At 35.2% G+C, this 27,688-nt stretch overlaps 1 protein-coding gene across 3 annotated transcripts; it reads left to right on the top strand.

The window, feature by feature from the left end:
- The first annotated feature begins 113 nt into the window (after window positions 1-113).
- Window positions 114-26,994, top strand: si:ch211-266o15.1 (zinc finger MYM-type protein 4). Of its 3 annotated transcripts, none has more exons than XM_058749275.1 (29): window positions 114-298; window positions 6,042-6,089; window positions 6,229-6,441; window positions 6,898-6,999; window positions 7,162-7,217; window positions 8,136-8,297; window positions 8,385-8,460; window positions 9,336-9,753; window positions 10,427-10,589; window positions 11,223-11,429; window positions 11,671-11,818; window positions 12,511-12,626; window positions 12,980-13,321; window positions 13,509-13,659; window positions 14,278-14,450; window positions 14,664-14,808; window positions 15,006-15,122; window positions 15,221-15,264; window positions 15,986-16,133; window positions 16,248-16,378; window positions 16,464-16,596; window positions 16,707-16,898; window positions 19,770-19,864; window positions 22,779-22,923; window positions 23,097-23,245; window positions 23,381-23,495; window positions 24,956-25,204; window positions 25,326-25,449; window positions 26,446-26,994. In XM_058749275.1, exons 2-29 carry the CDS (start codon window positions 6,074-6,076, stop codon window positions 26,654-26,656), a joined length of 4,341 nt encoding a protein of 1,446 aa, XP_058605258.1. In that variant the 5' UTR covers window positions 114-298; window positions 6,042-6,073; the 3' UTR covers window positions 26,657-26,994. The 3 variants fall into 3 exon arrangements, with proteins under 3 accessions (XP_058605258.1, XP_058605255.1, XP_058605256.1); XM_058749272.1 differs by having other exon boundaries at window positions 23,094-23,245; XM_058749273.1 differs by lacking the exon at window positions 114-298 and adding an exon at window positions 938-1,284 and having other exon boundaries at window positions 23,094-23,245.
- The last annotated feature ends 694 nt before the right edge of the window (window positions 26,995-27,688 follow it).

Below are 27,688 nucleotides of genomic sequence, written 5' to 3'. Positions count from 1 at the left end.
TTCACACTGTTCAGGCTGGTATTATGGAGATACTTTATTAATAAAAAAAAAATTATATTATATAATAATTGCACATGAATAATTCCCCATTGTGTTCATGGCCCTGCATTTTCCCTCCTGGACACCTGGGTGCAGCAAAACATATCGAGCTTGTTGGGAAGCAGCAGGAGCTCGATTCGCGTTGTTGCTTTTGGCGAAAGGCTTTGTACGTACAATACAACAGTGAAGATCGAAAGACGTTTAAAACATCAAGAGAGCGTATGAAATCCCCAGTTTGACAGCTGATATTTATCTCTTCGTAAGTATATATTTACAACTCTCACACAACTCTCTTTCCATGTAAAGCATCATTTCCTCTCTGTTCCCTCTCATATGTAGCCTGCTAGCACGCTCGCAAATGCACAACGCGGGTCTGTGAGTACGATGCTGATGATCCGTAGTTTCTTCCTTAAATTTTATGGTAAAACCATTATTACGCGCTTATGAGAACACGAGATCGCCTTTTTAAAACAAATATATTGGTTTGCATTATTAACATGGCGGAACAATGTAATGCATGCAGGGAGTCTGCAGCAGGCATCTCTCAATGCAGATTCACGCAGGGGAGTCAGTAATTGTATAGCACATCGCGTGCACATGTGGGTTAGTTTTCATGGTAATGCTGGTGACACCGATATTGAAATAAATGGGCATATGCACCAATTAGGTTCATTTTAGTTTATTTTAAGGTATGTTTTCTAGCTGCAGAACTGCACGCGCAGTCCTCTGTGACGTCACCGTGCTCTCAACCAGGGAACCGGAAATACGTAATTTGCTGCGTTAGCCCCGCCCCTGTCACTGAAGAATTTTTACGTCAGACTCCTGACTCTTACCTGGTGCTTACCTGGTCGTAAGCGGAACACTTCCGATTGTGTTTGAACTTCCGGCTGATGTGACTAAACACCGGAAGCTGTTTAGTAGTGAGTCTATTCATTTCAGCCATGTCAACTATTGTATGTTCAGTTAGAGGGTGCCATAATAATTGGAAGAAATTCTTACTATTATTACTCTACTACGGGCTGAATGTACCTGTGGAGCCCTGTACAACCTGCATCCACCTCTAAAAGGAGGGCGAAGCTCTCAGACTCTGGTTGAAGGCTTTGAACCTGAAAAAAAAACACCCAAACGTCCTTTTGTACGTTCCTTCCACTTTGTGGACAGAAAACCAACAAAAGAGCATCCCTACCCAGAGTAGTGGCTTGGCTATGATGCTCCATTGAAGAAGCCGCGTCAGGTGCTAGTCAGGTGTGTCAAATTATCTGTTTTCAGGCTCCTCTTTTTACACTGGTTTGATATAAATTGTGTGTAAATTTTGTAGTGATATTAACAGTAATAATAGCTAAAAGCAAATGCTATATCATTTATATACACTACCAGTCAAAAGGTTTTGACCAGTAAGATTTTTAATGTTTTTTTTTTAAAGAAGTCTCTTCTGCACACCAAGCCTGCATTTATTTGATCCAAAGTACAGCAAAAACAGTAAAATTGTGAAAAATGTTTACTATTTAAAATAACTTTTATTATTAATGAACATTTTATGTTATTGAAAACAGCTGAGTAGATTTTTTTCAGGTTTCTTTGATGAATAGATAGTTCAGAAGAACTGAAATAGAAATCTTTTGTAACATTATGAATGTCTTTATCATCATTTTTGATCAATTTAAAGCATCCTTGCTAAATAAAAGTATTAATTTCTGTAATTTCTTTCTAAAAAAAATTATAATAATTATACTGGTTCCAAAAGCTTGGTAGAGTGGTATAAGAATGGTATAGTGTATAATGTTACAAAAGCTTTTTATTTCAGATAAATGCTGATCTTTGGATCTTTCTATTCATTAAAGAATCCTGAAAAAATTTACTCAACTGTTACTGATGATGATAATAATAATAAAAAATGTTTCTCGAACAGCAAATCTACATATCAGAATGATATCATGTGATACTGAACACTGAGTAATGATGCTGAAAATTTAGCTTTGATCACAGGATTAAATTACATTTGAAAATATATTCAAATAGAAAGCAGTTATTTTAAATAGTAAAAATATTTCACAATATTACTGCTTCTGCTGTATTTTGGATCAAATAAATGCAAGCTTGGTGAACATTAAAAATCTTACTGTTCAAAAACGTTTGACTGGTAGTGTACCTTGCCTTACTAAGAACTGTATTTAACTACTAAATTGTCAATTTTATTGACATATGATGGATCCATCATATAATGATGTTTCCATCATACTTGATAAAATGTTTACAATATTCAAAAATTCACAATGAATCGGTAGAAGCAACAGATATTTTCTTTCATACTGTGACATACTTCCAAGTGTAACAAATTATTGAAAAATAAAAGAATGTGTCTGGCCTACTTTTTCAGAGTCCTTGGTCCTGGAGGTGTTTTTCTCATAGGGATTTTTAAAAAGGCTTTATTAAAGAGTTATAAGCCATGAACCAAACTAACCAGCTGAATCACAACATTACAAGCTTTGGTTTAAAGCAAAAAAGTATTTGAAAATCAGACAAAAAGACAAAGATATAAGACTGTGTACTAAACAGTTTTAGTGATGGAAAGAACTGCAATCCCATGAAGCATTGCAAATGACAATCAGATTAAAAGCATTGTAGAAATATGCATAATTTAGATGGATAGATAGATTTAATGCTAGTTAATGTAAAACTAGTCATAAATAACATTTTCAATTGACCTACAGTTTTTCCCTCCGTAAATGTCCTACATCACATTACGGAATATAAATGGCTTGCAAAAACGATTTGCTGTTGACGTTAACCACTGTCAACAAGTCATTATTTGCTATACAAATTAGCATTACTTTTCCTGTTTTATGTGCTGTGTGTTGTTGTTTACAGATATACAGCTACGTCGGTGTAATTTACCATGCAGAAAAACTGCACATTTCCATTTTTGTAATAAAACTTGACTTAGAAGATTTGTAATAGAAGCTCATCTGCAATTCTATATAAACCCTTGCTTTATTATTAAAATAATAATTACTTTCATTAGTTTTACATTCATTTCATTCAAAATCTATTCTCAGTAGTGTTCTTGACATTTTCAAGCTGTTTTGCAGTGCTAAATATTGACTACAGCAGATTTTCAGTTCCAGCAGTGAACCCACGTAATGTCACAGAGATCTAAGCGTGAACATGAGGCTGAGAGTGCAGGTTTGCTGTCAGGTTCATCTGGATCTCTCTGGTTTTCATATGGCACGGGAATGAATCAGCTGGGCTTCAATATAAAACTAAATATGAATAGGACTCAATGGCTCAATTGAATGGATGGAAAAGCTTGAGCAGTGGGCTGGTAGTGTGAGTACTCCGGCATGTGTTATTGTGGTATTTCTGCGGCTTGCATATATGTATTATTTCCTGTGTTTTCTGTCACCGTCCTTGTCAATAAAATACCAAAAATTACTATTATTAAAGCTGCAGTCCATAAGTTTTGCCTCTTTGTCGCCATCTCTGTTTGAAAACCTGGAATTGCAGCTGTGTGCGGAATTATCTTGCTTGAGTGGGCTGTGCTCCGGCACGGCTTCACCGCGGATTAATCTAATGTTTTGAGGTGAATGTGTAGCTGTCAGTCACCGCACCGGTGTGGATGTTAACTGTACTTTGCAATCACAGATTCTAGCCTACATCTTGGAATACATTGGAATACAATCTGTATTGTTAAAAGCACTATACAAATAAAGATGACTTGACTTGACTTGAATACATGACCCAAATAAGAATTTTCACCATATATTGTCATCTGAACAAGTAAGCAACAAGTCTGCCACGTTTGTTCTGACCAACTGAGGAAAAAAGCATTACAATAAATCATGCTACCAATGGCAATTTAATCTAAAGATCGGTTAGCTCATATCACATCAAACCGTGCAAAGTATTATTATTGTTATACTTTATTCTCAAATTATTTGAGAATAAATTATAACAATAATAATAATACCTTGTACGGTTTGATGTGATATGAGCTAACCGATCTTTAGATGACAATGCAAAAAAAGTTACAAGCTGTCTGTATGCTAGTGTAGTCCTACAAGTTGGCAGGATTCAACTCTAGCCGGCTGACACCTCTTTGTCTAAATATTGATGATTCATCTCACACTTAATCCGGAAAACAGTCTACTCTCTGTTCCATGAGACACCACCTTATTTCTGAACTGTTAAACAGCACAAGCTGCTATTTTGTTGACATTCTTTTTCAATATCAAAGCTTGTGATCTATTTAATGTGCTTTTGTTTTAAAAAGTTGGGCAGTTCACATGTAACATGCAACTTCTTATTGTAAAACAATCTTATCAACTTTGGCAATTTAATGCATACTTTTTATGGATGACCAAATTACTTAAAAATAAATATTTAAGTGAATTGTGAAATACATAATGAAAACTGTCAAAGTAGATTAAAAGACAAGTTAGAAATTTTATTTATTTGATTTCCCAAAAGATAATAGTGGCACAGAAATTACATACTTCACCTTTAAATAATCTGTGGAATCTACTAAATGTATCCCATTATAAATTTCTGTAAAAAAGCTGTTTTTCAGTCAGTTAGTCTGAAGCATGAGCAGTAGAGCAAGCATAAAGAGATACAGAGAGAGAATTAACACCGCTCAAAGGAGGGAGGAAATTCTGAGAAAGAGATGAAAAAGTTGGTGATGATACACATAGAGGCAGTTCACAGGGCCTTGACACTTGAAATTAACTTATTAAAATATCATAGATCATCTTATGTAATAAAGGAAAGGACATGACGTGTGGCCAAGTATGGTGTCCCATACTCAGAATTTGTGCTCTGCATTTCACCCATCCAAGTACACACACACACACACACACACACTCATGTTTACTTAGCTATCTAAATGGGGACATTCCATAGGCGTAATGGTTTTTATACTGTACAAACCGTATATTCTATTGTCCTACACCAACCCTACACCTAAACCTACCCCTTACAGGAGACTGTCTGCATTTTTACAATTTCAAAAAACCTTTGTTTACTTTATTTTTAAACCAGTTTTACAAATGAGGACGTCCCCAAAGGGAGGTTTTTGGAGATTTTGTCAGGTTTAGCTCACTTTTGGGTACAAATTTGTCCCCAAAATATGGTTAAGTAGGTACACACAGACACACAGAGACACAGACACAGACAGACAGCAGTGAGTAGTGAACAAACACACACACCCGGAGCAGTGGACAAAGCAAAGAACATTCTTTTTAACTTTGTTCATCAAAAAATGAAAGCAGCACAGAGCACACTGATTTCAACATAATGATAATAATGAGAAATGTTTATTGAACGCCAAAAAAAAACAAAGTTGAAGATGTAAAAGTGTAGCTGTAATTTCTTAGCCAGAGGCCTTTGTGCAAAAAAAAAAGAAAGACGTTGGAGAAAGAAAAGCACGTATTTATGTGAGGATCATTTACATGTATGTGAATTAATGTGCTAACATTTGGCCAATTTGACTTTCAAGCGTGCATGTTCTGAATAGGTGGCCAGAAGACTTGCACTTGCAAACATAATTTTCACTCATTCCATGTTTGTTGCCAGCTCTAATTTTGTTTTGCTATTTATTTGACATAAATCGAAGTTTAATGTAAATGTCACTGGTACATTTCACAGTTATATGTATAAAACAGCCAGTTTCAGTTTGCATTTAAATGTTTTTAACATTTAATCTTGACATGTTTATATTTTATTTCAGTTGTCTTGACAACTGAATGTTGCTTCTCATTTTGTGAGTGTAGCATACCTTGAATTACTATTCTGTATGAAATGTTTTGTAAATAAATATGGCTTGTAAGGGAATTAAAGTCTGCTTTTTTCTGCATAATAATGTCAATTTCATGCTGCAGACACAGTGAAAGAAGGTTTGTGTTATGTGTCAGCTGCCCTTTTGTTCCTTAAATTTTCTTTTCTTTTTCCAGTATGTTGATACCAAAACTAAAAATTTCACTCCCCTCATGTGTTTTGAATTCTAGAAAGTCAGCACTCTGTTAGCGGATCTGGCCAGATGGACCAGTCATCAGGTAAGAAACCAAATATCTCCATTTCCCTTCAGTTTGCTCTACTTGGAACTCCATTTGGTGTTTCTATTAGTCAGTTTTTATTCATTTCATCTCACATGTTGGTGTATTAAACCATCTCTGTTTTTTCTATATCCTTTAGAGCTTGATGTCAAAACATCTGCTGATCAGGGTGAGGGCAGCAGTGGTCGGCCAGTGGATGATGAGCTCGATGGACTTCCGGTCTTTGGAACAGATGAAGATGATTGGGAAATAGACAGTAGTTTTGCTCAGAAGGCTTTGGAACAGATGGAAAAGAATTGCGATGATAAAAATGAAAGTCAAGATGGATTGCCAACTAGTGGTGCAGATGCAGGTGAGTTTGAAAATTAATTTACTAAGCAAACTGTCATATGCTAAAAGATTTTTGCAGTGATAATGGGTCTGACTGACTAAGCATGTGTAGAAACAAATTTGTGCATGAAATTTATTTGCAAAAAAATGTAGGAACAACTGAAACCACACATTATTGGGTCTATAAAATAGTCAAAATTTCTTAACCTTAGAGAACAAATTTTTAACAAACCAAATTTATATATATTCGTTTTGTGAATTAGGCAGATGTTTTTTGTGACAAGTTCAGCTGTGCATATAAATACAAAGAAATCCATGCCATTATTAGTGAATGAGACCCATTGTTTAAACATAATTATGCAGTAAATCATTATTTGGTTTTTAAAGGAAATAGTTCTTTAATGTGAGGTAGCTATAAATCAGAATGTAGTTTAACTTTTCTGGACTCTTTTAAAATTGGGATCCTTTTTGACTACAGAAGAGAACAGCTCCTCTATCAATGGATCTTTAGAAATGGATGAGGAGAGAGCGAAGGTTTCTGAGGACACCCCCGTGACCCCTTTATCAGACACTATTATAGGTAAAACAACATGAAATTATTCTAAATACAATTTATTTTCAGTAATTCTACTGCTTTTTTCCCCGTGAATAATTTACTCTGGTATACGTTTACTGGTTTTATGATGAGCTGGATGCCATGTTAAGAGAATTTCAAAATGTTTCTTTTGTCCTCTTGTGTCAGATATCCAAGACGTACAGTCTGAGCTTAGGATTGAGTCATCGCGAAGTGATGCTATTGTAAGTATAGGTGAAAAAATATTGACCCACTTTTGCTCCCGAAACATTTTAAAGGAGTAATTCACCCCAAAAAAAGAAAATGTGCTGAAAATGTATTCACCATCATGCCATCCAAGATGTAGATGAGTTTCTTTCTTCTTAGGAACAGATTTGAAGAAATTTTGCATTACATCCTCTGCAGTGAATGGGTGCCGTCAGAATGAGAGTCCAAACAGCTGATAAAAACATCACAATAATCCACAAGTAATCCACACAACTCCAGTTCATCAGTTCATGTCTTGTGAAGTGAAAAGCTGCATGTATGTAAGAAACAAATATATCAGTAAGATGTTTTTTATTTCAACCCATTGTTTCTGGCTAAAATATGAGTCCATAATATCACTTTTTCCAGAGAAAAAGTCATCTAATCTGAATCAGTAGAGAAATATTCACAGATCAAGCACCATTTACACGTTTAAACAGTTCTAAACAAATATGTCGGTTTTTAAAGTTAAAACGCCTTCATGATTGATCCAGCAGGATTTAGCTTCAAAAGACATTAATTGATGGACTGGAGTCATGTTTATTATTGTGATGTTTTTATCAGCTGTTTGGACTCTCATTCTGACGGCACCCATTCACTGCAGAAGATCCATTGGTGAATGAATGATGTAATCCTAAACTCTCTACATTTTGGATGGCCAGAGAGATGAGTAAATTTCAAGCAAATTTTCAATTTTGGGTGAACCATTCCCTTAAATTCTGCACAGCAGGGTGCTGATATGTACATATGTACAGGTTGGCTCAATGAAGTGGCCGCTGAGTTTGAGTTTGAAGGAGAAGGATTGTTTTAGTCCTATTTCACAATTTTGGCTGCTTGATAGTGTTGTTTCAGTGTTAAATAGGACTGTGATGTTTGATAATAGTGTTTTTTTGCAGCCGGAGCCTGCTTCTGAAAACGCAGACAGAGAAACAAGTTACTCACCTGTAATACAAATTAAGGATGAGCCTATTGATGAAGAATATGATAAAGCGTTAATGCCGTCCGACATGAGCCGTATTAAACAGGAGCTTGACAGTTCTGAAAATAATGAGAATGAGGTAAGATTTGGTCTTGTTCTGTCTTGTTCAATCTGTTGTGAAAACATATTTATTATTGCATAGGTAATGACTTTTGAATCATTTCAGGCCTCCTCTGCATCAGATGAACTGAGGATTAGCTCTGTTTTCTCTGTTAGTGGAAACAGCAGTGATGCAGTTTCTGGTGAGTGCATAAAGATTTCACTTTCGTCACATCACTGTTTATCATCAGCTTTACTGTTACCCTCCATAATAACTGTGTGACATGAGGTCTGGGTGATGTATCAGTCATTTTCAGCTTTTTGATGATGGTCGATAAAGATCTCAATATTTATGTGTTTTGCTTCAAAATGGCTTTTTTCCATTCTAAGAAACCTTAATTTCACCATCCAGCCATTAAAGCAAAATAGATTAATTTCTAAAGAAAATATTTAATGAAACAACTTTCAAGACACAAGTAAAATGTTCTAAAAAAAAAAAAAATCATCAAATCATGTAATAATCAATAATATATATACCTATACTGTTAAAATAAACAAAAAAATACTTTTACTCAGCAAGGATGTATTAAATTGATCAAAAGTGACAGTGAAGGTATTCATAATGTTCCAAAATTTGATGTCTATTACAAATAAATGCTGTTCTTTTGAACTTTCTATTCATCAAAGAATTCTGAAAAAATTAATCATGGTTCTCCACAAAAATATTAAGCAGTAAAGCAATTTTCAGCCGTGATAAGAAATGTTACTTGAAGGATCATGTGAAACTGTAGACTGGTTGCTGAAAATTACAATATAGCATAGCATACAGTTAAAATTGTAACAATATTTCACATTACTGTTTTTACTACTTTTTTTGATCAATTAAATGCAGCTTAAGGAATTAACAGACAAATAAGAAACAACAATCTCTTATTTAAAAAAAAAAGTACTCACCCTAATCTTTCCAAAGATAGTGTGCGTATTCTTTCTACAACATTTCAGTTCATAAAAATTAGTTTTATGAAACTGAACTGATTCACAGAAATGAATCAAACTTAACAACTTTTATTTCACACAGCATCTATGGCACCCTCCCATGCATCTTCATTCTCAGTGATGTCCCAGAACACTGCATCACTCAGAGGAACCACTATACTTCTGCCAGCCCAAACCCAAACTCAGCTTCAGCTCCGGCTGCAGCCCAGGACCCAGATGCATTCTCAAATCCAAACTCACCCTCGAATGCAGCCGCCGATGATGCCACAAACCCACCTACAGCCTCCTGCCCAACCGCCCCAGGTCCATGCTCCTCCACCCACAGTGAGGATCTGCTGCTCAGGCTGTTCTAAAGTCCTCCAGAAGGGTCAAACAGCATTCCAGCGAAAAGGCTCCAACCAGCTGTTTTGCTCCACCGTGTGTCTAACTAGTTTCAGTTTACCCTCAGTTCAGTTTACCCCCATTATTGCCCCTAAGAAGACCTGCAACCTCTGCCTTAAGTGAGTTCTGATTATTTATATACTTTGTTGTTTACTTTATAATTAAATGTATCTCCAAATTCCATAAAAGCGCCAATGGGAGTGGAAAGTTCTGCAGGTGACCTTCTGACACAGTGTGCAAATTAATAAACACAGCCAGCTCATTTTCATGATCAACGTGAACTACCAAAAGCAGGACATTAAACAATGGCATAAATACCAGTAAACTGACTCCTGCAAACTTACATTGCATGATTCATGTAAATGCTCTCCTCCAAATTAATTTTGCATCTGAAAGGGAAACTCTTACAAATGCATATGCAATAAGGTCAGCTGCAAAAATAACTGCGTCCAAGCCTTTTTCACTGTGTGTCTTTTAAGTAAATCCTAACAGTAGTTTTTTAATGCCAAAAGAGAGTTTGCAATGACACAAGCTGTTGGTAAATCCATAGTCATTTTTGGAGGTTATTTTGTATGGAATACAACAGCTGAGAAAATCTAAACAATTACTATTATGTTCCAAGGAAGAAAAAGGTACATTTGGAATGACAAAATGGTGAATAAATAGTGTCAGACGTTTTCGGAGGAACAGCTAACTTTTAAAAATGTGTAAATCAATTATATAACCTTGATAATGGTTCAGATATTTGCATAATTTAATGTGATCATTTTTATTATCTTTATTGTTTCAAAGGGTCATTGTCAATCTAAAGGACTTGATAACCATCCCAGTGGGCCCTATGAATACACTAAAGGAGTTCTGCAGCCTAGCTTGTCTAAATATTTATAAAGACAGATATGAAGATGCACCTCCAGATCTATATACACAATGCGGCGTTTGTAAGTTGGTTAAAGAGGTAAGGCTTAAATTATACACGTGATGTAAATTTAGATGAAACAAACATTTTGTTGCTTTGCTTTTTGCTTAATTTGTTACTCCCTTATGAGTTGAGTTGTTTTTGGTAAATGCAGATTGTGAAGTAGGTTATTTGTAAGTACAGTGTGATGAAATGCATTCAGTTTTCCAAATAAAGAGTACAAGATGTTCACAAACAACTAGAACAGACATGGGTGAATTATGGACCTCAACATGGTATAATCCTGCTCGAGGGGGCAATTATCTTGAAAACACATTTTCGGTGCTGTTATCTTGCATTATGAGCTAATGAGCCTCTTGCACAATTTGATAAGTTAAGAGTTATTTTTGTTTTTGTTTAAATTTACCACATTAACAATCATAAATGTATGTTGATTTTAAAAATAATATCACCAGGGAAAAACCATAGAAGGTAAAATTAGCCATATATAATTGTCCTCAGAATTTAGTGACAGGCTATCTTAAAAACTCAACGCTTATGTTAGTAAACAGTCACAATTCTTGCGTAAACATCTCTTTAGCCCACTGCAAGGTCATAGACTGTCGATGCAACTTGGAATCCATTCAGTTAAATGCTGTGTTTAAGACATGCAATTTTTTCTTTGCTTTACAGATTCAGCATGAAGTGACTCATCTGGGTGCCGTGCACAAGCTGTGCAGCGATGAATGCTTTGCACGCTTCAGATCCTCCAGAAACCTTTACATGAGCTACTGTGAGAACTGTGGCAACTGTACAGCCTCAGGAAACTATCACCTGGTTCAGATAGAAGATAGTATTAAGAAGTTCTGCTGCACCGAATGCATCGCCAATTACAAACAGGTACCCCACCGATACACGAATGAACTTGCTGTTCTCTGCTCAAGCTGTGTTTGTTATTCATGGTGTGATTCATCCATTTTTACGTTCTGTGGGATATGCAGATTTGAATTTGAATTGTCTCCCGATCCCATTTCCTCTCTGCTATAACTTTGCAATCAATAAAAGTGAAAAGCCCAAAAATATACAAAAAACAAAATAATTTTGTAGATTTAAAGCTGTTGTCTTTCTCACTGTGTTGCAGAAAAGTGGCAAGAGGCTTCACTGTCCCTACTGCCAAGATATCAAAAATATTGAGCAAATGATGGAAGGGACAAACATACAGGGTGTCACAGAATTCTTCTGCTCTCAAAGATGTGTGGCTCTGAGTCAAGCATCTCCCAGTCTGACAGGTAATTATTGTGTGGTAACAGACCATGACAAATATCTTCCTCTGTGTGTCCAGGTCACATTTTACCCCAAAATCAAAAGAGGAAAAAACACATTTAAAAATAAATAATTGATTTTTTTTTTTTCTGTTTGCTTTGATGACATTTAAGCATATTTTACTGTAATGTGAAAAAAGTCAATTTCATTGTTGTTTTACTTCTACTTTTTTTTTTTTTTGTAATTTTCATTAGTGATTTATTTTATTAATTTAAAATGATTTTTAAACACATTTAATTTATTATTATTATTATTATTATTATCAGGCTTTGTTTTAGTACATTTTTTATTTTATTTTACTAGAACAAAGCATGTTACGACTTTAAATTAAGCCAGACTTCAATTTTAAAATAAGTTTGGAATCCAATTTATTTTATAACTTATTTTTTTTAAATTAAATAAATTAGAAATAAATTCTCAAACAGTTGTCTTCAGTGTCTTAAAAAATACTTTGTTTTAATAAAACTATAAATTATTCAAAACAATTTCATAACTTATTTCAAAGTTAAATTAACTATTTTTATAATAAAATTATTTAAAATTGCATTGTGTTCAATGTGTGACACATTCTTGAGATTTTGAGGTTCAGATCTTGAGGTTTTCTGAGATTCACCAAAAAAAAAATTCTTGTACTAATCTGTCTTGCTCTGATCTTTAGGCACCTCTTTCCCATGCACAACTTGCAAGAAGGTAGCCGTTCCTCAATATCACCTTGCCATTTCTGATGGGTCCATCAGGAACTTCTGCGCATTAGATTGTGTGGGCAAATTCCAGGTATTGCATTCTGTCTTTTATTACCAGTATTTGTTTATTTATTTATTTATTTTTTGCAAATGTTTTTATAAATGTGATGAGATGGACATTATTTCTATCCACATTATTTATTTATATATATATATATATATATATATATATATATATATATATATATATATATATATATATATATATATATATATATATATATATATATATATATATATATATATATATATATATATATATATACTTCTGTTCCTTGTAATTAAAAGAATTATTAGATAATATTAGTTTGTGCTCTCTTTCCTCCACACAATTATATTGGTCTTAGTAAATCAGATGAGAATTTTTCTTTTTTTAATCTGTAGGAGAAACTGAATGCATCTGTACCTCATAACCAGATGAACGGAAACTCACATGGACCTCAGCCTCAGAGCACTGCACCACCTCGACCCACCACCGACCATCTCCAGCCCACTCAAACTTCATCCAGTGTTCCTGCCCCAAACCACAACCCTCCCCCACCTTTTGTACCACCATCCAATCAAAATCCGGTTTCGACTTACGTGCCGGCTCCTGTTGTGGTAAACTCACAAGACGGCCAGCAGCAATGGCCAAACAAGCCTCCCTCGTCCTCTGACACAGTACGGCTGACGTGCAAGCATTGCCAGAATCAGTTCAGCTCAAAGCCTGAGATTTTCCAGTTCAAGGTACGGCTTCCAAAAACAGTCACATGAGCAAGAGTGACCGATATTCAGAACAGCGCAATTGCAAGAGTGATGTTACTTTTGTACAACACCTCTGTAATAAGCTTCAGACAATATTGGCCAGATAGTTCATTATTTTGTTCATTATTATTCTTCGTAGTTCTTCAAAAAATGTTTTTCCTTTTTTTAGGGTCACGCAGGGTTGTTCTGTTCTCGAGCATGTTGCGACACATATAAAAGGGAAAGCAATGTGAAAGCTTTGTGCGAATACTGCAAAATAGAGAAAGTGGTCAAAGACATCATCACATATGAAAAGCAGCCGAGACCTTTCTGCTGTGAAGGTTTGTGAAACCTCTTTACTTGAATCTTATAATCAGTGGTTCTTTATGGAGCCCCCACACATGACGTGGGAAAAAAATAATTGTTTCATGGACACATTAAGAACTGGTTCCTTGATTTACTTGTTTGTTCCCTCATTTTTATAAATCGTGGCCTCAATTTCCTAATTTGTAGTTTTAGTTCAAAACGAGGGAATGAATTGGTAAATTGTGGCAACGTTTTACTAAAGTGTGGGAAAGAATTAGTAAATTGGGGCCATGATTGAACAAAAATAAGGGAATGAATTAGTAAATCATGACTAAAGTTGTGGGAACGAATATATACATGCATATATTTTTTCCTGTCACGTGCAGGGTGCTATAGTTCTTAAACTATCTTTATTGTTTTGCTTATTATTGGGATTATGCAGTTCACATAGTATTATTACATTTCATTCTACACTTTAATTTACTTGCTTAGAGTAAACCATTTACTTCAAGTTTAGTGTGGCCAATTGGTATATAATGTAAACAATTGAAGAAAAACAAGTCAAGGACTTTTCTAAATAATGCTTGGTGTTTATGCCTCACTTTTCCACATGCATTTACTTGCCTTTCATTCATTCATTCTTTCTTTTATAGGCTGTAAACTGCTTTTTAAACATGACCTTGCCAAAAGACATGGAGGTCAATGCAGGGTTTGTGCCTACTGTCAAAACATGACCCACAAAACCATTCAGAACTTCTTTGGGGGCAAACTTGAGGAGTTTTGCACAGAGGAGTGCATGTCTCTCTACACAGTGCTCTTTTATGAGGTTAGAGAGAACATTTTGGGGGGCTTTTAGCTGTAACTGTTCTTCATTTCTTCAAGAAAGCCTTACAATCATCTCTTTAGTTGGGGTTAAATTAAATTGAGAACTGATCGTCAGTGTTTGCTTTTGTATGCTATATATATATATATATATACACCTGTAGCCTTTTTTAATTATTTCTCATTTTTGCTTCATTTCTGCATGAATTTATATCAGATGGCCAAGTGTCATGGCTGTAAGAATCAGGGCTCACTAAAGGAAAGCCTCGTCTGGGATGGAACAACAAGACACTTCTGTAACCTGACCTGTTTGCTGCAGTTCTGTTCAAAGTGCATTACCCCTCTTCAGCCGGCAAGCAACGGTACGTCACCATGTAGTTCTATATGTAAAACTGTATAGTAGAGCTACCAGTTGACATTGTGTTTACCACATTTATTTATTTAGCAAAGTGAAACCTATTGATAAAGACCTGCAGTGCAGTGGTCCTACTGTAAAATTTAATTATCAAAACTGATTTTATTATGAGAAGGACTCACACTTGTTGCTTCATGATTGAAGGTACTGTGTCTAACACCACTACAGTCCAAGCTCCATTATCTCTGTCGAAAGACATGCCTGTAATTGGTGGTGTGGTGTCGCTGGCCTCCACATTACCTGGAAATACTGCTCTCACAGGTATTCAGCTGTCATGTTTTTCTTTGATGCGTCTTTAAATGGAATCAGACTGCAAAATCTTTTAATTTATGTTTTAATTATATTAATTTTCTTTGCAGGAGCTCTACCTACCTCAAATGCCAGCTCAAAAAACATTGGTGAAGTAAGTACTGATGCACACATACTTTGTGTTACAAAGGGTTGTATAAAGTACACGCTACTGTTTTTTTTTTTAAGTATTACTTTTCAGCAAGGACGCATTCAATTTTATATATTAAGATATTTCTAATGTTACAGAATGTATCAATATCAACAATATTTAGCAGAACTGTTTAATTCATTTGTTACATTTATATGGCACTTTCCTCGACACTCAATGCACTTTTCACATTTTTGAAGTTGGAAATCTGCACAAAGTTTTCTAACTTTCATAATAAATGTTACTCGAGCAGCAAATCAGCATATTAGAATGATCATGTGACACTGAAAACTGGCGTAATGGTTGCTGAATTCAGCTTTGCCATCACAGGAGTAATTTACAACTTAGTATATTTTAAGATAGAAAACAGTTATTTTGAATTGTAATGATTTCTCTGAATGTTGGAGTAAATATTAGAAACTAGAAACACCCCAAAATTTTGAATGGTAGTGAATGTAAAGATGCATTTATCAGAGTTTAAAAATAAAGTAACAAAGGACAAAAAATGTTTACACTTACAGAATAAATACAACAAAATTCAAATAATTACAAATAAAGGTGTTGTTTTGGAATTGCTATTGACTACTGAAATTTTGGTTTCATAAAAATCTTCCAAAATGTGCTGCTTTTTGCCAAAATGTAATTTTATTTTTTTTGCCCTTATATGTAATGATTTTTCTAACAGGCCAGCACACAAACCGACGCTGCAGTGGCTGGTGTTCCATATCGAAGAATGTTGAAGAACAAAGCTCTCATGTGCAGACCTATTACTGAAGAGCAAGGCGTCCAGTGTCAGCCAGAGCCTCCAGTACCTCCAAATTTGTATGAAACAGGTTAGCCTTTCTCACTTTTACTATCACACCTGCCAGAAATCATTATGCCATACAATCATAAACAATACAAAATATGTTGAAAAGACATTGCATTTACACTTTCTCCATCCTCAGTGATTGATGAAAACGGAGAGACGGTGAAGCTGGTGCCAGTGCCGGTGCCCATTCCAGTGCCAGTCTACATCCCAGTGCCAATGCATCTATATACCCAGTACACACCATTTCCACTGGGCTTTCCTCTACCGGTATGTCATCTTTGTAATTATCTAAAATTATTCTGTGCTATAGTTTAAAGCTCATCTTGAATCATTTTGTACTGTTACCATCCAGGTGCCTGTTCCCATGGTCATCCCTGAATCTCAAGAAGCTGCCGAACAGAAAGACACTAAGTGTAGCCTGCCTGCTCAGAGCTCAGTAGAAGACGACGATGTGGAGAAGGGAAAAGACAAGCCTGCGTCACATGGTACATAAACATTTTATTACTATTGGACCTTTTGCTTATCCAAACATTTCTATCCAAATGAACTTAAGTACTTCAGTATTTGATTGAATTGCACTTATTGTCTTGCTCAGACCAGGGCAGCACTTACAGTGGTGATCTGGAGTCAGAGGCCAGATCAACACCCTTCAGCTGGGCAGATGCTGAGGATCCTGGGATCAATGTGAAGCCACTGGTGCCATCGACGGAACTAGAGGAGCCTGTAGCTGCTCCGACCACGTCTTTGTCATCAGAGCAGCCAGATCTGGAAAACGATTTTCCTCGCCGTAAGTTAAGATTTAAGAAATGTGTTCGTTGATTCAAATATTTAGTTGCAATTAATCTCAATTATTTTTTTTTCAGGCTTCCCACGCTTCTTGAAAGTATACTTGAATTTCAGACATATGGATTCAAGGCCTGGAAAGTGCTTGAAAACAAACATAGGTCCTTGAAAGTGCTTGAATTAAATTTGAAATAAATTTTGTTTATGGCGCTGTTTCAAAAACGGTCCTATGTGCTGTCAAAGCCAGAACGAAACGGCACTAATGATTGGGGTGGAGATGGGGTAGCGCGAAAAAACTTAGCATGTGTGTTGAAGCGCAACCTAGAGCCCTGCGCGGGACAGTTTCTTAAGCCGTTCCCTCTGAGTTTCTGACCATTACTGCCCACTCCCGCAACGTGTGTGTCCTGCTTCCGCAAACATTCTAATATGTGACCCTGGACCACAAAACCAGTCTTAAGTGTTTTGATTGAGATTTATACATCATCTGAAATCTGGATAAATAAGCTTTCCATTGATGTATGGTTTGTTAGGATCGGACAATATTTGGTCGAGATACAACTATTTGAAAAAGTGCAAAAAAATCTAAATATTGAGAAAATCGCCTTTAAAGTTGTCCAAATGAATTCTTAGCTATGCATATTACTAATCAAAAATGATATATTTGATATATTTACAGTAGTACTATTGCTACAAATATACCCCAGCGACTTAAGACTGGTTTTGTGGTCCAGGGTCACATATTGTATTTAATTTTCACGCTATCAATATGCAGGGTATTTAAATCACATTTGAAAGAGCGCTCAAGTGTTTCGCGATCACGCTCACTCTGTGTAAAGTGAGCACATCTTACAGTTCGTGCAGATTTATTAGGCACGTTGATATTCTGATTTTTTTTTCCCCAAGGACATTTTACCAATTCCAAACCACATCAATCTTAATAACCACTATTAATTTTGTATTTAATCATGGTATTGTCCATGAAGGCTGGAAGTGTAAAACCCCTTCTATTCAGGTGTGCAGATTTATTAAGCAGGTTTTCTTTTATAGATGAAATGACCCAAAAAAGAGATTTAACTCAGATTGAAAAGTCAAAAATGATTAAATCCCCATGAGAAATATTAAAAACTAATGCAATACAGAAATTGTAATTACCATTGTTTGAAGAATTTATCTTCCAGAATCTGGCAGTAAGTTTTAGGTGCTCATTTTTAGTCAATCCTTTTCAGGATAGGAGATGGACTAAAAATGAACTCCCAAAACTTACTGTGACATGGAGCTAAGGAGAAAATGTAGAACTTGAAAAATAAGAAAAGCATCCTACTGAAAAGCGTTTACAGTTTAAAAGCAAATAGAAAGTCCTATTTTATTTATTTTTTTTTGCAGATTTATTTGCACATGTATAAGGTTTAAAATGTTCATGAAATATTTTCAAAAAATATTGAAGTTTTGAGCAGCTGCATGCTTGAGTTTATTTATTAATGAGTAACGTCTCTATTGAGAGATTGTGCAAATCTTTAATGTTAACAGGTTACTGTGTTATTACAAAATTTAACCCCTTTTTATTCATTTAAATTGCGCAATTTTCAAATTTAAATCTTGTACAAGAACTACAGCAAAAACCAGTTTGATGCATATTTGATCAATATTTTAGAAATTTTATTTGAATATTACCAGTACTGACTTCAATGGATTTTATTAAATTCCTTTGAACACGACTGATCAAAATGGTCTAAATTTATGAAACCTACACATTCAAAACAATATTACTCTAAAATGTTTCATATAAATGTTAAGTGTAAGTGAAATGTGAAGTACTGTAAGGTTTTTCATGACACTATATGCTGGGTTGTGAATTTGATAGGTGCTTTATATAAAATAAACGGTGCTTTAAAAGGTCCTTGAATCTGGTGTTTATGAAAGAGTGGGAACCCTGTTTTTTATTTAGTTAAACATGCCAACATCCTTATGCTTTTTTGCCGATATTTCTCGATTAACTCAGTGTTAACTTAAAATAATTGAATTTTCATTTTTCTAGCACTTTATGGACCTAAGGTCATTGCACACCGAGTCCAAAGTTTTTGCCTAAAATGCTTGCATGTTAAAAAATAAATACAACCTCATGTTCTGTCAATCAAGTTTACACACTGCCTCCGAAACTTTAGTCCGTCTTAAAAAATTAGGATCGTGTTTGATTTTCGGCATTTTTTGCATCCGTAGCAAGCATTTTGAGAGGTGTTTTAACAAGTCAGAGCCACCATACAAGCGAACGCCAAAATCCAGTTTGGTGTCCTGACAAGTTGATCCACTTCGTCTCGCAGCACAAAGCACTATAAAGGTCCTTGTACACTGAATTCATAGAAATTGGTAGTCGTCTCTTTAATATGTGGCTCCATTGTCGCTAGTAAACTTTGAATCGCCCGGGATAATCCTACAGCTCCTTAATAAGGAGGGGGAAAACTCCTTCCTCTTTACGCTATCTCAAGATTGGATGGAACCAATATTTCCTCTTTCTTCTCTTTTTAAGAAGAGAAAGGACAACAAAATCATCCTCAACTGTTTGAAGACTCCATTTTGTATTGTTCTGTGAATTTTTTCACAACAAATTATTAAATAAGCATCGGACTCAGTGTGAAAGGACCTTTATCCTTCATTTATAGCATGTTCCGATGCCCTTTTTTATTCATGTGGTTAATATTTAATTCCTGATGAGTTATGATGATAATTAAAAAAACAAGCGATATTCTGGAATGCTATTAATACGTGATTCAATGACATTACACATTTTTGATCTCTTGCGTTAAAACAACAGATTTTGTGCTTTTGTAATGTGTAAAATCTCCCAAAATTCTAACACGTATGTCATGTCATTTCACAGCAACAGCTGACCCTGGATCAGCTAAAGAGAACAGACTGGTATTGACGCTGAAGAGACGTAAGAGGGGCAGAGACGGCCACCCTCCCAGAAAAAGGGTATGTAATCTGACAGAATCAGATTCCTGGCTTATTGGGGAGACATTTGTCACGAGCGACAGAACGACAGAGAATCGGCCAGAGTCTTTTCACAGTTTGGAAGGTTGAAGTGTGAAGTCTGTTGAATTGGGTGGTTTCCCAACTTTTAGATGTATGATAAAGACTGAAGTGTTTCCAAAATCTCTTGTCCAGTTATGAAGTCTGCCAAATGAAAGGTTGAAAGTCTTAAATGTCTTGTTTTTTACTTGAATTGGTTATCATAATGGTTTTGAGTGTGTGGTTTAGAAAAGACTCATGTCAAATGACAAGTTGATCAATATATATTTAGGAGCGCATTGCCTTCAGAGACACTCTTTCTCTCTACAAAGCTTAGTTTTTTAAAAAGATTTGTAACATTTAAGATCATTTGGCTGTATCTGTTGTCAAGGACTGTTAATTGCTCCAAAACATTTGTATCATTTCTTGTATTGTCTTATATTGGTAGTTTACAATTTTGACTGGTCATTTTAAAAATGATTTATGCATGACCGATATAGGTATTGATGTTTTCCATTTGTCAATGGCAAATCACAAGGCTGTTTTGGTGTTCTTTTATCAACTTTATTTTGTTGTACATAGAGAAGTTGTGGAAAGTTATGTAGAGATGTGTACCTTTGGTTATACAAGACATTGTGCAATAAACTATTCACGTTCACAGGGAGATGAACAAATGTAATTGCTCTTGTCGATAAATGGGCTAATTTGTGGACTGTGGGCATGATCAAAAAAAAGTTGGTTTCCCATTACATTTCGAATGTTGTGGACCGTTTAATAAACATTAAATCAGTCAGAGGAATCTGTGTACATCTGGCTAAATGAATTCAATAAAGTATTTAATTTTATAAATAATGTCACTGTTATCCCTGGAAATAAGCAGTATTGTTCATGCCATATTGGCTGAAAAATGAATCGAAAAGCTCTAAGAAAAATATGAATCCAGCCCTGGTTTTGGATGTGCTATGAAAAAAAAAAAAAAAAAAAAAGTCTTCATCAAACTGATAGTTCACCATTCTGTCAGAAATGACATTTACTCCTTCATGTAATTCTTAACCTGTATGATTTCTTTCTTCTGTGAAACAGATGAACTCTAATAACATTTCATTTGTGGGTGATCCCTTCCTTCTAACACTTCTTATTCAGATGTGTCGTGTGCTGAAATTACACATGTAGATGTCATAGTCCCATCATCCCCTACAGACTGTCGCTCATTACAGAGCTTTACTAGGTTACTGACAGAAATAAGCTTTTTCCAAAGCTTAAAATACCGGCTCCAATTTCTGTGTGAGCTTAGCTTAATCTATGAAGAATTGGTCGTTTTTTTTTTTTTATTCTCATTTCTTGGACTTGGTACCCCACAAGTAAAAATTAGCAGAGAGAAAAAGATTTGAGATATCGCATCCAATCCCCGAATTCGAAGATTTGATGATCTCTAGGAGAACTTTTGAAAAGGGTATTTTCGGGAAAAGAAATGCGATGGAAAATGTGGTTCAAAAGTTGTCAATTCGAAGTGTCAGTGACGCTAGAGAGGATTTGATAGAGACCTCAAAACTGCAGGAACATTTTTATCCTGACAGGAAAGAGAAGAAAAGGGTGCAGTGAGAAGTGTGATGCCGTCAGATGGCATTTGGAAGGTTTGTTTCCCTCCGGAGGGAACCTGGCAAATAGGAACCGTCTAGCTTGTTTAAAGTGTGAAGCAGAGGCTGTTTAGAAAAGAACACTGAAAGATACCAAGAACTTTGTACATAACACCACGCAGCCAAATACAATGAGACTGAATGCAGGCCAGATGGGGAGAAGAAGAAGCTGAAAGTGAAGGAGATGATGATGGAGGAGTGGTTGCCATGGAGGCTGCTGCATTTGAAGAAAGTCGCCATAAAAGGAGATGAATGTGTCGGCATCTGTCAAAATGTTTTTTTGTTTGTTTTTTTTTACAGTCTGAAGTGTCTGCGCCTGCTTTACTTGCAATGAATGTTATGGTTTATGTTTTTACTTAGTGTCAGGTATTTTAATTCAGGCTTTTAAGTATTGTACCTCTTGAGGCATCATCTTTCTTTGGCTTCATTCATTCCTATACATTTGATGTATTTGTTTATATATTTTTTATTTCTGGAGAGAATGTAGTGCCTTTGTTTATATCATCATCATCTTATTATTATTTATATTATCAATGCTGCATTCAAATATTTGCCAGTAAAATTCTTGCTGCCTCTGATGGGGGAAAAGTGGTTTCTTTTTCTTTTCTTATCTCTTTCTTTTTTTTCGAATAAATGAGAAAGTGAAATGTACAATAATTAGGGGTCATTGTATTAACCTCAAATGGTTTATTTTTCACTGTGCATTTATCCTGATTATTACATAACTACTTACCAATTAAGTAAATAAATTGATTTGAGTTGATTTGATTTGAGTTCTTGTCCTCTTGCTTGTAGATGAGCTTCAAGCTTCCTAATCCTCCTAATAACAAAATGCACACTAAAACAATATTAATGAATTAATATTACTATAATAGTTAGAATATAATATAATAATAGAATAGAAGTTACATTTTCTATGCACTAGTCAGCTATCATTTTTATCTACAATATAATTTATCTGCCTTAATGTTTTGAATTAGCTTTTATTTTTACGTTTTCATTTAAGTTTTAGTAATTTTGTACTTTCTATGAATTTGTTTTTAAATGGTTCTATTTAGTTTTTTTTTTTCACTTTTAGTAATTTTAGCACTAAGAAAATTCTTTTTCCTAATCCAAAGAGCCATAAAACAGCATATTTCCAGATATTGTATACTCCATTTGTTTTATTTGGTTTAATCTTAAGTTAACTTTAAAAAAAAGATTGTCTAGTAATAAAAATTGTGTTTTTGTGTCTCGTTCAGGGTCGTAAGCGATCTGGCACCGATACGTCGGGCGGTGTTTGGCTCAGTACCTGCAGCACAAAGCTCAACCAAATGTACGGAGTCGAAGCCTGGGCCAGCTGGGTGAGAATGAAAACAGGACAGAGCGAACAGGAGCAGCAGTCCCGTAAGTTCACACATATGGGTCAGAACATGGAGTCGTTACCTCTCCGTCTGCTTCATGACTCACGCAGCGTGTGTCGTTAGTAAAGGTCACCGTCACAGTTTGCGTGTGACATTGCGCTGACCCACCATGTGTCTTAGCAACTTTTTCTTCTCCCACTGTGTTTTATTCAGAAGGCCCCATGACTATGAAGGGGGATGTGTTGCAGTGCACTTCTGCGGATCTCAGTTACGGTCTGTGCCGTTTCATCAAGGAGGTCCGCAGGCCAAACGGCGAGCCTTATGAACCCGATAGCATCTACTACCTGTGCCTGGGCATTCAGCAGGTTTGACCTTAAAAAATAAATCAATTGCCCTTAAATCCAGCTTGATCCTTTGTTTCAGATAAATGTAATTACATGTAATTATTTTATTTTAATAAGCATTTTCAATGACATATTCTGTCTTCACTCGATTTTTAGTGCCTGCTTGAAAATGAGCGTCTTGAAAATATCTTCACGGATTCACTCTACAGTCAGTTCATCACTGACATCACCACACTGCTGAAGGACTGGGGAAATTCATTGCCTCCTGGAGGTAAATGTCCTTTTCAGTATTTCCTCATTTTTGTTGCATGCTAAAAAAAACTATTGATTATCAGATATATTGCTTATTCAAAAAACCAAACTCCCAAAAATTTAGACTAACTTTTGAGGCCATGTTAACAGCTCAATAAATTATCATCCAAAAGCTTGTGTATTATTGTTCAGAGATATTTTCAGTATTTATAAGCACAACCTTTCCTTATTTGTATGCACACTAGTATATGAGAGTCTGACTGTCTACATGTAAAGCTGATTAGCTTGAAATGTCATGCATTGCTAATAAAAATGTTTTACATGTAATTTGACGTCATTTCAATTGAGAAACTACATGGAATATGTTTACTTTCAAAAACTTTTTTAAATACAACTGAACCAGTGTTATTTTAGTGTCATTGAGATGTTATTAAAGCAATAAGCCCCATGAAGCCTTGGTTTACAGTGAATTTTTAAGAGCTAAAACCCCCTTAGCTGTTATAAATTCACTGTAAACCACGGCTTCACGGGGCTTATTGCTTTTATAAAATGGTTATTTCATATTTGTAGCAAGGTTTCACAAAATAAAACAAAGTAAATCAAATGTAATGGCATTAATAAAAACATTATTCTTCTGCCAAACAATGTAGTTCCTCGGAAACGGTTGTGGTTGCAACAAAGTGGTTGCCGAGCAACACACAGATGTAAACAAAGGTGTATGTTTGTAGAGTAATTTACAACAGCTTCTAATGCGGCTCAACCAATCAGAATCAAGGCCCGGAACTATCCGTTTTATAATATAGTTTTTTATTGAGTTACGGTAATTTTTTAGTTTTTGTTTAATTTTATTATGTTTTTTATTTCAGTTTACTACATCAAATTAAACTAAATGAAAAATATTTTCTTGGCAACAGGCTGAAATTAAATGTAAGGTTTTTTTTTTTTTTAGTATATCTATAATAACCCTGAAACTGAACTGAAATTGACTAGTAAAAAATGTGAAAACTATGATGAAATGTGACAGTACAGACATTTATCATCTAAAAACATTTATCTTTTTCAAATAATGTTCTTTATATTTATCAAAGAATCCTGAAAAAAAAGTATTACTGTTTCCACAAAAATACTAATAGTTTTCAACAATGATAAGAAATGGTACTTGAGCACCAAATCAGCAAATTAGAATGATTTCTGAAGTATCATGTGACACTGACTGGAGTAATAGCTGCTGATAATTCAGCTTTGACGTCACAGGAATAAATGACATTTTAAAATATATTAACATAGAAAACAGTTGTTTTAAATTGTAATGATATTTCACAATATTACTGGTTTTACTGAATTTTGATCAAATAAACGCAGGCTTGAAAAACAGTATAAAAATCTACCCTACCCCAAACTCTTTTTTTCTCCCTGGTACAAGATTTAAAAATTCACTCTTTTAAGGCAATCAAGACGTCTGGTTTTCTGTTTCTTCAGGATATATACACTCGCGGGTTGAGGAGGAGTACCTTTGGGAATGCAAGCAGCTGGGCGCTCTGTCTCCTATTGTTCTGCTCAACACGCTGCTGTTTTTTGGAGCCAAGTTGCTCAACCTCAAAACGATTGAAGAGCATCAACGCCTTGCGTTCTCCAATGTCTCCCACTGCTCAAAGACCACCAAAAGTGGCATGACTGCTTATCTTCGCTTCAGACTACCTAACAAGGAAGAAGAAAAGGACAAAAAAGGTGAGGGCTGTGTTGAAGATGCAATGACCACATGGTGTTTAAATCTTTACAGAGCATCTTGTCATGAGAGCGTGCATCTGTGCTCATAATATTTCTTGATTTGTGTTAATTGAACATCAAGCACCAGCTGGTAAAAGGAGGAGAGAGGAAGAGACGGTGGAAGAGGAGTTTTTGGAGATGCCTGAGAATGTGGAGAACCCTTTACGCTGTCCTGTCCGACTCTACGAGTTTTATCTCTCGAAATGGTGAGTGTTATTTTAAAGGGATAGTTCACTCAAAAATTAGAGTTGTCATGAATCACGTATTATGTCATGTCATTTCAACCTTGTAGTTATATGTTTTCAATGGAAATGAAATGTTAGGCAGAACACATTCAGTGAAAGTGGATGGTCATTTTTACTGCCAAAATTGTCCTTCATCTGTGAAACTTTTTTTTTTTTTTTTTGTAAACTAAAACTAAAGCTACTAAAAATTGTTTTCGTTAATCAAAAATAAAACACAAATATTAGATGAAAAACAACTAAAATTACTAAAACTGAAATAAAAATAAAGCTAATAAAAAAAAAAGAATAAAAATGACAGCTTATAGCAAAATTACTAAAATAACTAAAAATGTAAAAATAAAAGCTAATTTAAAATATTAATTAATACTATAATAGTATATTAATAATATTAAAATAACACTGTTGCTAAAGCTTTCAAATTGCATATGCCGAATATTGTTTAGGTTGGACTTCATTATGTCTGGTTACTGTGAGAAAATGTGAGAAATGAAGGCATTTAGTGCTAAATTAGCATACGTTTTAATCACATAATGTTGTATGGCTTCAGAAAAACTATAACAGCAAAAAATATGGGGTACTTTTATGACTATTTTACACTTTTTACCCTACATTTTAGAGCTTCAAATGTTTAATTGTCTTCCATTTGTTTGTTTGTTTTGCTTGGATTTTCTGCCTTCCATCTCATTTTGTGTTTCACAGAGGAATGAAAATAACACTCGTTTGAAATTTTGGAGTGAACTATTCATTTACTGTAGTTTATTACTCTCTTCCTTTTTTGATGATTTTGTGAATTTTTGAGACTGGATTTGAATTATGCAGATCCTTGAACGATGCAGCTTGAGTTTTGCACACAAAATTAGCTTCATTCAAATTGCTCTTGCTTGAAGGAGAAGTGCACTTTTTCTGGTGCTTTTAGTAACAAGACTTTATAATGTTCCTTCTCTTGTGTATCCGCAGCTCAAACTCTGTGAAGCAGCGTCCAGATCTTTTCTACCTGCAGCCCGAGGCCTCCTGCCACCCCAGCAGCCCTGTGTGGTACTCAGCCCAGCCACTTGATAGCACCATGATGGAGAGCATGCTCACACGTATCCTAGCTATACGGGACATTCACCTGGACTCTAAGCATCAGCAAAAGTACCTGGACTCATCAGATGAAGAAAGCTCTTAATGAAAACCTACAAACTTTGGGACCTTGCTTTAAAAAAAGAGCTCAAAAAAACCCCATCATGAGACATTTAATGATGATATTACTTTTATTCAGGCGGGAATGGAATCCAAACAGAAATGAACGAAACTGAAATTGTGCACAAGCTCAACAGACATTCCTTAAGTCATTTATTCTATCATGAATGTTACAGAAAATGAAATTTGGAGGGAATTGTTTGGTTTTTAGTCACAGTAGATATTGTTTCTCAGTATTTAGTATTATTTAGTGAAAGCTTTTTAAGTTTAAACATTCATCATGTCATTGTTGGTAACCTTTGAAAATATATATATGAATTCTCAGATGTATGACTGGTTTACTTCTGGTACGATGTATATGGGTTGCCCTTGATTTTAACCTGCTTTCTACACAATGGCTACTTTTGACATGCAAAGGATCATTCACACTGAAAACAATTTGCAACTAGAAATCATTCGGTTTAAGTATTGGTGATTTGAGCAATTATCGGCGATGCTACAAATATAAAAACACTCCGCTATGAGAGGGCAGACATTTTGAAAATTTGTATATTCCCATGTGCATAAGATGCATGGAAGAAAACTACAATTCTGAATGTTCGTATCTGCTGAAATATTTTTTTCTAGACCGCAGATATACAGGTACAGATGGCCTCAAAGCTCCAATTTTAATTTCACTGGTCTTTAAGAAACAGAGATTTAAAAAAGCAAGATTGCTTGGTTTCTGTAATTAGATGTCTTGCTTCTACAAAAGAGGTTAATGCAACATTCATAAGTGTGATGCATTCATGGAGTCAAAGTGTCATGTCTCAGTCAATAGAGGGCAGTCCTGCTTTGTTAGTTCAAGTGACTGGACCTTGACAGGGCAACAATGGGGAATCAAATTAGCAATGTTTAGCCACAGGATTATGCTGATATTTGCACAGATAGATGCAGCGCCAGCCTACGATGTAAAGCCAATTGTCATTCGCTACCATGGTAACAGAGACAAGAGCTGTTGCTTGTGCTTCGCACTGGA

The sequence above is a fragment of the Onychostoma macrolepis genome, chromosome 17, assembly GCF_012432095.1.
Source record: "Onychostoma macrolepis isolate SWU-2019 chromosome 17, ASM1243209v1, whole genome shotgun sequence".
NCBI classification, from domain to species: domain Eukaryota; kingdom Metazoa; phylum Chordata; class Actinopteri; order Cypriniformes; family Cyprinidae; genus Onychostoma; species Onychostoma macrolepis.
Note: the sequence above shows the minus strand (reverse complement) of the source record. Positions and strands in the feature narration are given on the sequence as shown.

What these genes read in the sequence shown, in the direction of transcription:
- si:ch211-266o15.1 (XM_058749272.1), top strand. An exon ending in TTTGTAAGTTGGTTAAAGAG is followed by an intron (nt 10,590 to 11,222) that starts GTAAGGCTTAAA and finishes TTTGCTTTACAG; the next exon opens with ATTCAGCATGAAGTGACTCA. An exon ending in AAATTCATTGCCTCCTGGAG is followed by an intron (nt 23,496 to 24,955) that starts GTAAATGTCCTT and finishes CTGTTTCTTCAG; the next exon opens with GATATATACACTCGCGGGTT.